Source organism: Trametes versicolor (genome assembly GCF_000271585.1).
Source record: "Trametes versicolor FP-101664 SS1 unplaced genomic scaffold TRAVEscaffold_15, whole genome shotgun sequence".
NCBI lineage: Eukaryota > Fungi > Basidiomycota > Agaricomycetes > Polyporales > Polyporaceae > Trametes > Trametes versicolor.
Genome location: NW_007360335.1, coordinates 629,587 through 641,265, shown reverse-complemented (window position 1 = coordinate 641,265; position 11,679 = coordinate 629,587). Strand labels below are relative to the sequence as shown.

Genomic DNA, 11,679 nt, shown 5'->3' with positions numbered 1-11,679 from the left:
TTTTCCCTCGCCCCCCGCAGCCATGGCCGGCCACGACCACGGCCGCATGGCTGGCCACGCGCGGAATCTAACGTTCCCAAGGCTCCACGTACAGTACGTTTGTACCTTCACTCAACCACACACGTAATCCAGAACTTGGGATGTCTAACGTATGTATGCGTGCGTCGGCTCGGACGACATGGAACTCACCCAGAGAGGTCTTCGCCGAGCACCGAGTCTGCCGCTTTACTTGCGGCGTAGATCTTACGGCGCTCAGGAGTGCATCAGCTCCAGATGCGCATGCCGGGAACTGCCCTATCTCCGCCCTGTTCCGCTGCGGCCCTGCGACGAGCCGCGCCTCGCGATCTGCGTGAGTCTCTTTGTTCCCAAAATGTCCGTATTCTCACCATTTGCGCTTGACCGCAGCAATGGCCAACGCGATGTCTCGATCCGCCTGAGCGCACACTGCGAATTGCGCAGTCCCTGAGGCATTCTCCACCAAGAGAGTTCCCCTTCCATACCCTCCATGTTCGTTGCATTCATTTGCGCGGCGTTTCTCAACATATGAAGGTCCAAGGTTCGCTGCTGCGACACGAAAAGCCCACGTGTCGGTGTAATGCCCCTATTACAGTGCGCACGCTCTACGCAAGCACACGTTTGGGGACGCTGCCTCACAGTCGCGTGGTACCGTCCACCGACATGCCCAGCAGGAACGCAGCCTTTCCGTTTTTTTTTCATCTGCTCTCGCGTCACTGATTCTCCTGACCCAACTTGTGTAAGGCGGCGCGCTTACCACGACCTCTTGCGGACAGAACACGCGGGTGGGAGAAGCACGGTCACGTGATCGTGACGCTCGCCCATCGCCCGCGATACTCATCTCATCGATGCCTCCTACATTCATCATGTCACTCTACGGACACTCCGTATATCCTTTCGTTCACCCGCGCTCGGCGAGGCCTCGACCAGCTTCTCTCACATTCCTTTCGATTCCACTCTTTTTCCGATCTCGTTTCTGGCCCGGACTCCGCTAGCTACAAGTACCTGCATGTATCTACGAAGCCCGGCAGTCTTTCCGATACGACTTTTTCCTACTCACTTCGCGTCGGACTCGACTCTCTCGTGTTTCCCACCGCTTCGACTCGACCTCGCCGCTCAACGCTCGCAAGCTCCCGTCGATGCACCGGGTTTCCTCACATTTTTTGAGTATCTTTTGTTTTCGTATCACCTCTAACGCGTCGGTTTGATCACCCGTTCGCTGTTAGGAACCTCCAAGTCCCGAGAAAATGACGAACAAATCTCGTAAGACAACAAAGAAGGGCATGCGGACCTCGACGGAGGTGGCCGCCGCTGCTCCTACGCACAACAACGTGCCGAAGACTACGGAGATCTGGGAAGCCATTGGTGAGCTCCCCACTCCGTACTCTCTCCCTCCAGCCGAGCCCCTCCCGGCTCGGCGCATCCCGAAGAACCCCATCGTCGCTGCTGCGAGCGACACAGCTCTCAGCGCAAAATGGGGTATGGCCGACTATGAGTGGCTCGTCGACACTGGAGGTTCTCGACGAGTCACTCGTACCTATGCCCACGCTGTCCGCGACAAGTCAAGCGACGGTGTGCTTCCGAGGGATGATGAGAGCGCTAGCAACAGCGGCGGAGTCGCGTTGAGTGACGGCCTCACGACGAGGACCACTCACGAGGCTTACAAGAACACCCTGCAGGAGCTAGATAAGGAGGAGCGCCCTGTTGGCTGCCCCCTGGAGGTCACGCTGCGCGTGAAAGATGGCTGCGTGTTACATCCCGTGCGCCCAACCTCTGAACCCCCGGTGCCAACTTACGAACCTCCGTACGAACTACCGGTTTCCGACCCTATTCCGACTTCTTCCATTTAGACCTTTCCTTCTTGGCGCCTTGCGCCAAGACACTCACCTAGACAAAAGGCTTATTGTTTTCAGACACGAGTTATATCCCGAAGTCCCGGACTTTCCGTTACGGTACTTCTTATTGTTTCCGAGAACAATTAGGCTTCTATGTATTTAAACCGGACTGGATTGTACTAGCTACTCAGTTCGGATATCTCGTTCACTTATCCAATTCCCTTCTACCCTCGAACCTCCGAACCTCCGACCTCCGACTTCCGACCTCCGAACCTCCGAACCTCCGACCCCCGAACTACGCCCCTAAGCTTGTCTTCTATTCCGCTCTCGACCTCTCCCCTCTCCTGTCCCTCCGACTCTCTAGTCTCGTTCCGGAACTTCGTTAGTTCCGGTACTTGTACTCCCGACCCCCGAGTCGGTACTTCTCGTAAACCGAGGACACCCGACAAGTGTGCCCGGCGCATTACTAATAGTTTCGCGAAGTCCTCCTTTCCGGTGCTCGGTACTTCGGGACTTCGTCAACCCCCGAACTTCCGCGCACGGTCCTAACACTGCGCGTCCTCCCCGGAGTCGCACCCGAATGGCTGCACCCCCAACCGAGGAGAGTCTCACCGCGATGGCAGCTCACTCGGACCGTGGGTCCGCACGACCCATGTAGGTACTCGAGCGATCACCCACGCACCGGGCACGCTGGTATCCAATAATCGATTCCCATCCTGGTTCGACTTATGCGATTCTGACGACCAACTTGGGCCTGTGCCGGATGGCTGGGAAGCTGGAATCATTGTCCCTAAGCTACCTAGAGTAGAACGAATAGAAGCATCGTTTAGCGACGAGTTTTGGCGTGAAGTAGAGAGCTCCGCAAGTGAGGACGAAGACTACGATCTACAGATCGCGATTAGAGCCTCCCTGGAGACAGTTGCGGCTGAACTCGACCATGAGGACCCTGTACTTCAAGCTATGGCCGTCATTGTCGAGGTTCCTACAAGTGAGCCGGACCAGGCACCTGCTGGACGCGACGGACGTTTCACGTCCGAGCAGAAAGCCAAGACGGTGCCTCGAGACAGGTCACAGCGTGATTTCCTACGCCAATTTGTCTCGCAAACCCCGGAGCCTTCGGGTCATACCACTACGAAGTCTCAAGAGGCCTCGAGACTTCCAGATGTCAAAGAAGAGCCCCACCGCCGGTATACACCTCATAAGATGGCTCACTCGGAGTTTCAACGAGAGGCGTCGCAGATACCGGAGGGCGGGTGGTTCAGGAAGACAACCGACGACGCAGGAGGTGGTGGACGCGGACCACCCAGTACAGGCGGGTCCAGTCCTACCACTACTAATGAGTCGAGCTCAGAGAGTGAATCAGAGGGCGCATCAACGCCGCCTAGCCCGTCGTCTTCAGACTCGGACTCGTCTCGGTCAGGCAAGTCCAAGAGCGAGAAGAGACATCGCACTCGACAGAAATCAGACCACAAACGAATGCGCAAGGCTCTGGCAGGTATCAAAATCAAACCACCGTTTGTGTGGGATGGCACTGCAGACCTCGACGTGTTTGATCAGTGGACCTATGAAGTAGACACCTGGGGCGAGCTCAATGAACTATCCGACCGTATCGTATTGAAGCTGATGGTGCAGTTCATGAGCGGGGATCCGGGACACTTCTTCATGTGTCATGTATCGACTAGACAGTCGGAATGGACGGTCAAGAAGCTGTACGAAGCTCTATTTGACTATTGCTTCCCAACCGATTACAAAGCGCGACTTAGAGCACGTCTGGAACGCTCTGCACAAGGGCGCAGTCGTGTACGCGATTTTGTGCGAGATATACAACAGCTAGCCATCCAATTCCCCGACGTTTCCGACTTTCAGCTTGTCCAGATCTTTTGGCGAGGCTTGAACACCTATATCCGTGTATACCTCATCGAGAAGGGGCTGAACCCTGAGAAGACGAAGCTTGATAAGCTCGTTAAATACGCGATCCAAAAGGAGGAAGCTTACTCCGAGGCGCGACGCGAAGAACGAGCATTCAGTGGTCAAGTTCCCGGACGTTCATGGGGACGTTTCGGGACGCGCGCGGAGGGTCCTGAGCCGTACAAACCGAGCGCAGAACGGCAGGAGGGCGAGTCCTACAAACCGAGCGCAGAACGGCAGGAGGGCGAGTCCTACAAAGACAAGTCAAAGCCAACCAAGAATACGACTGCAGAGAGCAAACCATCCCGTAATGAGACGGCTAAGGCCCCGCAAAAGGACCACGAATGTAGCAATCCCTTGTCCCGCGAAGAACGCGATCGCCTGCGTGCAGAGGGACGCTGTTTCACCTGTAAGGACGTTGGACATCAGAGCAGCAATTGTCCGACCAGGAAAACGGCGAAGGCACCTACAGGACCAGGCATACATGTCGGCTCCATCAACTTTGCTGACCTTGATCGACTGGCCGCGCGCGCGCAACGAGCGAGCGATGATGCGCTCTTCTTGGGCGCTGTATCCTTTGAGACACTCGACGAGGACAAGCCTATGGCCTCAACTGAGGGCGTATGGGCGCGCGCACATGAGGAGGACTGTAAAGAATACATACAGGCTCTATTCCAGTCGTATTACGACGAGATGACGGCGCACTCCGTCGGTCTTGAGCCTTTGCAGTGTTTCGAAGTAGATGCCTATGGTGGGCGGAGCACATTCCTTGTTGTCGACCACCTGGCACCCATCGGACTACCAGACGAATACATCGTCACTCGGGAACAGCTGGACAATCCAAGCTGGGGCGTACCTGATATCATTCAAGAGGAATGGGACGCTTTCATCCAGATCCCGCCAAGACCTGAGTGGGGAACAGGATTTCCTCAGTGCGATGCTCGAATGGACGGAGATGTTTCACCACTGTACTGGCTCCGTGCACATGTAAAAGCGTCGCTCCGTAAGGAGTTTCCGGACGTCCCAGAACAGACAGAGCTGGTACACGTGGGTCTACATCCGCATGGATATGTTGCGACATCAGCTCTGAACGACGAAGAATACATCTTCACTCACGAGGATGTTACACAGCCTACATTCGACCCGACGGCTGTTTCGCGAGTAGTGCTGGATGGATATTCTCCGGACGAGCTATGGCAGCACTGGAGGGCGAAAGAGCGACGCAAACAGCGCCGTCTTCGACTCATGGTTTGCGCTGTAGGTATGCGCAAACCTCAGCAACATCGCAAGAAGAAGCCGGTGGCCGTACCTGCGAATGCGATCCCAGCGATCGAATGGAACACAATGCGCCCAAAGGACTACACCAGGACCACCCCCATGCCCGTGGTTGTGTCTATCAGTATCAACGGTCACCCGGCGCGGGCTCTGTTGGACACTGGGTGTATGGCGGACTTTGTATCTACCACATTGGTCGATCAGCTGAAGATCCACACGGATGTTCTATAGAAACAACTCCCCGTGCAGCTTGCGGTACAAGGTTCGCGCTCGAAGATCAATTGTTGCGCAACAGTGGACTTCGCATACCAAGAGATAGCATCCCGACGACGTTTTGACGTAGTTAACCTCGAAAACTACGACATTATTCTCGGGACTCCGTTTATATTCCAGCACAAGGTTGCGCTTGGCCTCAACCCGGCACGGGTTGTCGTCGGATGCAATGAGCCGGCGGAGATGGAGGGCGAGGACGTCGCGGTTATTCTTTCGGCTGCAGCAGATCTTCTCGTGGATAAGCTCGAGGAGTTACGAGGGATGCTTCGCGCAGAAGCGGCCGACTTGTGTCAAGATGGAGCTGCAACGGCGTTGCCGCCGCTGCGGGCCATAAACCACACTATCCCCTCATTGACGAGACCGCCGTGTACTCCTGGAGGCCTTCTAAGTGTCCTGACGCATTGAAGACCCTCTGGCAGGAGAAGAAGGTACATTACCTCCAATCCGGGCGCTGGGAACTCGCGTCGGGCGTGAATACGTCGCCGATGCTGATGATACCCAAGCCAGCACGAGACGACGGTGTCCTACGATTGCGAACAGTCGTAGACAAGCGGGAACAGAATGCAAACACTCACAAACTCGCGGCGCCTCTGCCAGACATGGATGGAATCCTACGTAACGTGGTCAAGCATAAGTATCAAAGCTTGATTGACGGGAAAGATGCGTACGAGCAGATACGAGTGGTTCCCGAACATGTTCCGCGGACACTGTTCACCACACCAGACAGCACTATGGTTAGCCTTGTTCTGCAACAAGGAGACGTCAATGGACCTACCACCTATCAGATGGTAATGAACCATATCTTCGCCGAGTACATTGGCGTATTTATGGATGTTTATCTGGATGATATTGTGATCTACTCAGACACCATTGAAGACCACGTCAAACATGTGCGTACCGTTTTGGATGTTCTGCGACGCGAGAAGTTTTATCTGGGTGCTGACAAGATGAACTTCTTTGCGCACAGTCTGAAGATCCTGGGTCACGTCATTGACGAGCACGGCATACGGATGGACCCTCACAAGGTTGATTCTGTACAGAACTGGAAAGTCCCAACAAATAAATCTCTGTTGAGCAGCTTCCTTGGAGCCGTGAGCTTCCTCGTGCCAGATTGCGAGGGGATACGCATACCTATGGGTGTCCTGGCGCCACTAACGAGTGTGACTAAGACCTGGAAGTGGAACGAGACCCATCAGCGTGCGTTTGAGCAAGTGCAGGAGACCGTTCACTGGTGGCGGAACAACCGCCGTACCGCTCTTGACTATTCGGACGGTGCTCCCATAATTAATCTTGTTACGGATGCGTCGCTGACTGGTGCAAGCGGATACTTGTGCCAAGGCGAGGATTTGCTGATGGTGAAAGTGGTGACTTTCTGGTCGGGTAAGTTCAACCCGGCGCAGCAGAACTACCCCGTTCATGAGCAGGAATTGCTGGCAATCGTTGAGTCCTTGAAGCGATTCCGACCGCTGCTGTACGGGGCGACCTTCCGCATCTGTACCGACCACAAAGCTCTGGAATTCCTCATGAGCCAGAAGCACTTGTCGCCCCGCCAACATAGATGGATGGACATACTCAATGAGTTCAAGTTTTCGATCCACTACATCCCTGGTGAGACGAATGTTCTGGCGGATGCATTGTCCCGCATTTACAGCGATGAGCCAGCTGGAATTGAGCGTGCTCACTCCGAATATGTTGGAGACGACGGAGCGGGGACTCCACCTATGCGTGCTATATACACGGGAGCCGCAGCTGTTCTGGATCTGTCACCGAGACGTGATGAACTCTGAACCTGGAAGGCTGTAAGCCGCACAAAGAGAGGTCTTCAGTCTGTGAGAGAACGACTGAAGAGCAGAGGCCTGCAGAGTCCTCCTTATATACTACTGGGGAGGACGATGAGTAAGCATATAGGAAGAGGGCATGTGACGTCCAGAGGACGCTGACTGAGCGATGAGTAACGCTGAGTAAGGGAGCATAATCAACATAAGGTCAGATAGTCCATGGCTGAGTAATGCGAGTAATCCGGACGCTGTCTAGAATAGTCCGGAACATCGTAGAACGTACCAGAATCATATGGAGGGATGGCAGGATGCCTAGTAAGTACAGAACAAAAGAATGTATGTATATGGTAAGTAGGAAAGTCCATGCTGGCGTATGGTAGACGCACAGCCACTATCACTGCCACTCCCGGTCCGGCACAGCCGTAGACACAGAAGTTCAACAAGACGGTCAGCTCGTTTGGCAGCTAACCCAAAACCTCAGGGTGCTTACAGTGATGTACTCGCTGCCAAAACTCCATTGCACAGTGCTCGGTTGCCCAAACCACTTCAGGGCAATGTTCGTTCGCGAGCTTCACGTGTGATATCCGCGCTATCAGAAGAAACTGTGCATGCCGCACGCATAGATGATTCTTCAGTGTCGCCCAATGTTCTTGCGGCGCAGATCAGCGACCAGACTTCTGAACACAGCGAAGGGAGGCTTACACAAGAAGCTACTATTGTCTCCAGTGCGAGCGAGCTGGGTATGCAGTTGCCCGGAGCGCTGCGTGGACGGTACACTGAGGACGCGTTCTTCCGAAAGATCTCCGCAGAACCTGCCCAGTTCCCTCATTTCCAATCAGTGGATGGCCTCATATACAAGAAAGACGATGGGGCTTACCGTCTGTGTATACCCGATGTCCTGTTTGGCTCTCGCAGGCTGCGCGAGGTTATTATCCGCCAAGCACACTCCATACTTGCGCATCTGGGGACAAAGAAGACGTTAGCTTACTTGCGTGACGAAGTCTGGTGGCCCACCATGGTCGCAGATGTCGCTGACTACTGCAAGACCTGTGGCATATGCTCTACAATGAAGTCGTCCACTACACGTCCTATGGGCATATTGCGCCCGCTCCCTGTCCCTCGTCGTCCATGGCAGTATATAGCCCTCGACTTTGTCGGCCCTCTCCCGGCCTCAGAGAACCGTACGGGCGCGTTTGACATGATCTGCGTGGTCATCGACCAGTTGACGTGGATGGTGCACCTTGTGCCTACACTACAGACATACGGGGCAGCGGAGATGGCTGAGGTCATATTCGAACATGTATATAAGTTACACGGCTTACCAGAGCGCATAATCAGCGACCAAGACACTTTGTTTATGAGCATCTTTTGGAAGCGGCTTCATGCACTCTTGGGAACCGAACTACGGCTCTCATCAGCCTATCACCCACAGACCGATGGCATGACGGAGCGAGCAAACCGTACTATGACACAAATGCTCCGCCAGTGTGTCCAGGCCGACCAGAAGGACTGGGTGTTACGTCTGCCAGCGGTGGAGTTAGCTCTGAACATGGCAAGGTCGGAGACGACTGGCTTCTCACCTTTCTACCTAAACTATGGACAAATGCCACGTTCCCTGGTCTGGTCCAATGACTCTGAGTACCCTGGCGTGCAGGTGTTTGTGCAGCGCATGAAGGAAGCCATTATGACTGCTCACGACGCAATCATAACAGCGCGAGTCGACCAAACAACCTTGGCTAATCACCGACACCGTCCAGCGGCGTTTCAGGTGGGCGACCTGGTATACCTGTCCACCAAGAATCTCAGTATCCCGATTCCCGAAGGGGCGCGCGCGGAAGCTCGCACCGAAATACCTCGGTCCTTTCCGCATCACGGCGGTGGTGTCTGCGGGTGCGACGTACCGACTTGAGTTGCCAAAGGAGCTCCGTGCGCGGGGCATCCACGACGTCTTCCATGCATCGCTGCTGCGGCCACACTTCCCGAACGACGACCGCCGTTTTCCCGGCCGGCAATTCCACCAGCTCCCTCATTTTGGGGAGCAGCCACGCGAGTGGGCGGTGGACCGGATAATATCCCACTCTGGCCGAGGCTCCGACGCCGAGTTCGAGGCCCAATGGAGTACTGGGGATGTCACCTGGGCGCCGTACCGCGATGTCCAGCACCTGCAGGCGCTGACAGAATATTTTGAAGCCCTGGGGGTGAGCAGTGCAGGCCAATTACGTGGCCGCCCTGTACCCGCAGGAACGGTAGAAGCCCCGCCATCGATTTTATCAGTGGCGGCAATTTCCTTTCCAGATGTGCCGACGGGCGGGCGGAGTCAGCGTACACCGACGTTGATCGAGACTGGGACAATATATAAGCAACGATCGAGCGGAGGAGACGACAACCTTACCTCCATCGCACCCCACTCAGGCTACACACTACGCTCCATGGCTGCCTACAACGCTGAAGACCGTGTCCGCTGGGAGCAGTACGCCGACGCATTTCGCACCTGGCTCGCGAAGAGGGGACCGTACCCGGGCAACCCGCCCGAGGGGTACGTCGACGTCTACAAAGTCTCGCAGCGCTATGCACCGTGCCCGCATGAGTATGCTGAGCTCGTTGCCGCTGAGCACCAGCCCGCGCCGAGTATCCCGGGTGTCACAATGACCGCGGACGCGTTCAACGCGTTCCTGTGCCATGCGTCGACCGTCAACTCCCAGATCGCCGGCCTTGTGCAGCAGGCAAGCACGTCGACATCTCAATGGGACCGTCGTCCAACCGGAGGTGCCCCGCGCTACGAGCGCGCGAACCAAGGCGGTTTTCGACGCGGCCGTGGCAGGGGTCGGGCGCGTGCGCACGCCTACAACGGGCCACTCACCGATCGTATTGGTGAGCCGTGTCCTGCACGTCACGGCCATCCCACTCGTCGTGGCCGGCGCGGGCGCCGTGAATACACCGAGGAGCTTGAGGACCGCGAGCCTGAGGACCGCGAGGACCGCGGAGAGCGTGAGGAAGACGCCACACCCGAACCCCAGAGTGAGTCAATGATCGACCGCCTTTTGAGTGCGATTGTTGACGCATTGGGGGATGTTTGCCTGGCAGATGGGCAGTACGACGACGACGCTGTCCAGCAGCAGCAGGGCGGTGGCGGAGGGCAGGTGTACCTCTCTGATGTTGATGCAGAGGGGGAGGACGATGATGAGCAGGCAGCTCCTATGGCGGTGGACCACAAGGACGATAGCGGCTTCGTGAACCTAAGCTGAGCCCGCAGTGGTCGTCATGAAAAGTGAGTAGGCCTCCTTACAGTAGGCCTGGAGGGCGGATGTAAGGCGGCGCGCTTACCACGACCTCTTGCGGACAGAACACGCGGGTGGGAGAAGCACGGTCACGTGATCGTGACGCTCGCCCATCGCCCGCGATACTCATCTCATCGATGCCTCCTACATTCATCATGTCACTCTACGGACACTCCGTATATCCTTTCGTTCACCCGCGCTCGGCGAGGCCTCGACCAGCTTCTCTCACATTCCTTTCGATTCCACTCTTTTTCCGATCTCGTTTCTGGCCCGGACTCCGCTAGCTACAAGTACCTGCATGTATCTACGAAGCCCGGCAGTCTTTCCGATACGACTTTTTCCTACTCACTTCGCGTCGGACTCGACTCTCTCGTGTTTCCCACCGCTTCGACTCGACCTCGCCGCTCAACGCTCGCAAGCTCCCGTCGACGCACCGGGTTTCCTCACAACTTGCCTCGTGTACAGTACGGAAGGGTCGGTGTCATCCGGCGCTCTTTGCGACGTATGCTCATCGAATATACCCACCTCCGTGAGCGTCTTTCGGCTCTACATAACTCGCCCACTCGATTCCAGGAGTTCGCCAAATGCTCATACGTGGCCATCTAGGGACAGACCGGCCCACTCGTGACGGAAACTGAGGACATCGCGCTGCCCGATGAGGTTGATACATTTGGCGCCGCGTCCTGTGTTATGTCGTGAAACATCTCCATACGTACGTTTCACTTGGATCTCGTCAGCCGTCTAAGTGCATACACTTACTACTTGACACGCATCCAGCGCACGCCGGCGTCACTTGGTCATGAAGACAAAGACAAGGAGATATCTCCGGCATCAACCTCTGCTCGTACTCCTCCTGATCCCTGTCCTCTTCCCACATCCGAAGCTTCCGACTTGGCGGAGGGGGATGTGCAGATGGAGGACTGCTCGCAGCGCCTCGCCGCTGACCCGTCGATACCGCGGCTTGTAGGGCCGCTGGTAGTGCAGATGGCGACGCTCCGGGAGGAGATGGCACAGGTTCGGCAGAACCAACAACACGCTATACAGCTCGAGGCTCTGCCAGCGTATGATGTGATGAACTCTGAACCTGGAAGGCTGTAAGCCGCACAAAGAGAGGTCTTCAGTCTGTGAGAGAACGACTATGATTGCATAGTACTGTACCTGTAAGCCGCACAAAGAGAGGCTACAAGTACTAGTAAGTAAACATGTAAGGAAGCATAGGTAGTGTGGGACTTACTCTTCAGTCTGTGAGAGAACGACTGAAGAGCAGAGGCCTGCAGAGTCCTCCTTATATACTACTGGGGAGGACGATGAGTAAGC

The 11,679-nt window shown here is 55.8% G+C and overlaps 6 protein-coding genes across 6 annotated transcripts in view; 5 read left to right on the top strand and 1 right to left on the bottom strand.

Annotated features, from left to right (window-relative positions):
* Nucleotides 1-1,262: 1,262 nt before the first annotated feature.
* TRAVEDRAFT_54073 (uncharacterized protein) lies at nucleotides 1,263-1,865 on the top strand (the record flags this gene model as incomplete). Its single annotated transcript, XM_008046993.1, has 1 exon — nucleotides 1,263-1,865. One exon carries the CDS (start codon nucleotides 1,263-1,265, stop codon nucleotides 1,863-1,865), a length of 603 nt encoding a protein of 200 aa, XP_008045184.1.
* Nucleotides 1,866-2,810: 945 nt separating this feature from the next.
* On the top strand, nucleotides 2,811-5,264 carry TRAVEDRAFT_24776 (uncharacterized protein; the record flags this gene model as incomplete). The annotated part of the gene is made up of 1 exon (XM_008046814.1): nucleotides 2,811-5,264. The coding sequence occupies one exon, from the start codon at nucleotides 2,811-2,813 to the stop codon at nucleotides 5,262-5,264; it is 2,454 nt and encodes an 817-aa protein (XP_008045005.1).
* A 2,559-nt stretch (nucleotides 5,265-7,823) lies between these two features.
* Nucleotides 7,824-8,099, top strand: TRAVEDRAFT_79503 (uncharacterized protein; the record flags this gene model as incomplete). Its single annotated transcript, XM_008046992.1, has 1 exon — nucleotides 7,824-8,099. A coding segment is annotated over one exon (276 nt), but the record flags the coding sequence as incomplete, so codon positions are not given.
* Nucleotides 8,100-8,973: 874 nt separating this feature from the next.
* Nucleotides 8,974-9,303, top strand: TRAVEDRAFT_83110 (uncharacterized protein; the record flags this gene model as incomplete). The annotated part of the gene is made up of 1 exon (XM_008046991.1): nucleotides 8,974-9,303. A coding segment is annotated over one exon (330 nt), but the record flags the coding sequence as incomplete, so codon positions are not given.
* A 210-nt stretch (nucleotides 9,304-9,513) lies between these two features.
* Nucleotides 9,514-10,329, top strand: TRAVEDRAFT_24775 (uncharacterized protein; the record flags this gene model as incomplete). Its single annotated transcript, XM_008046813.1, has 1 exon — nucleotides 9,514-10,329. One exon carries the CDS (start codon nucleotides 9,514-9,516, stop codon nucleotides 10,327-10,329), a length of 816 nt encoding a protein of 271 aa, XP_008045004.1.
* A 1,159-nt stretch (nucleotides 10,330-11,488) lies between these two features.
* TRAVEDRAFT_32208 (uncharacterized protein) overlaps nucleotides 11,489-11,679 on the bottom strand; it is a 6,448-nt gene continuing 6,257 nt past the window's right edge. Inside the window, exon 2 of the mRNA XM_008046831.1 lies at nucleotides 11,489-11,576. The gene's annotated coding sequence lies outside the window, so the exon portion shown is untranslated. The remainder of the gene's footprint in view (nucleotides 11,577-11,679) is intronic.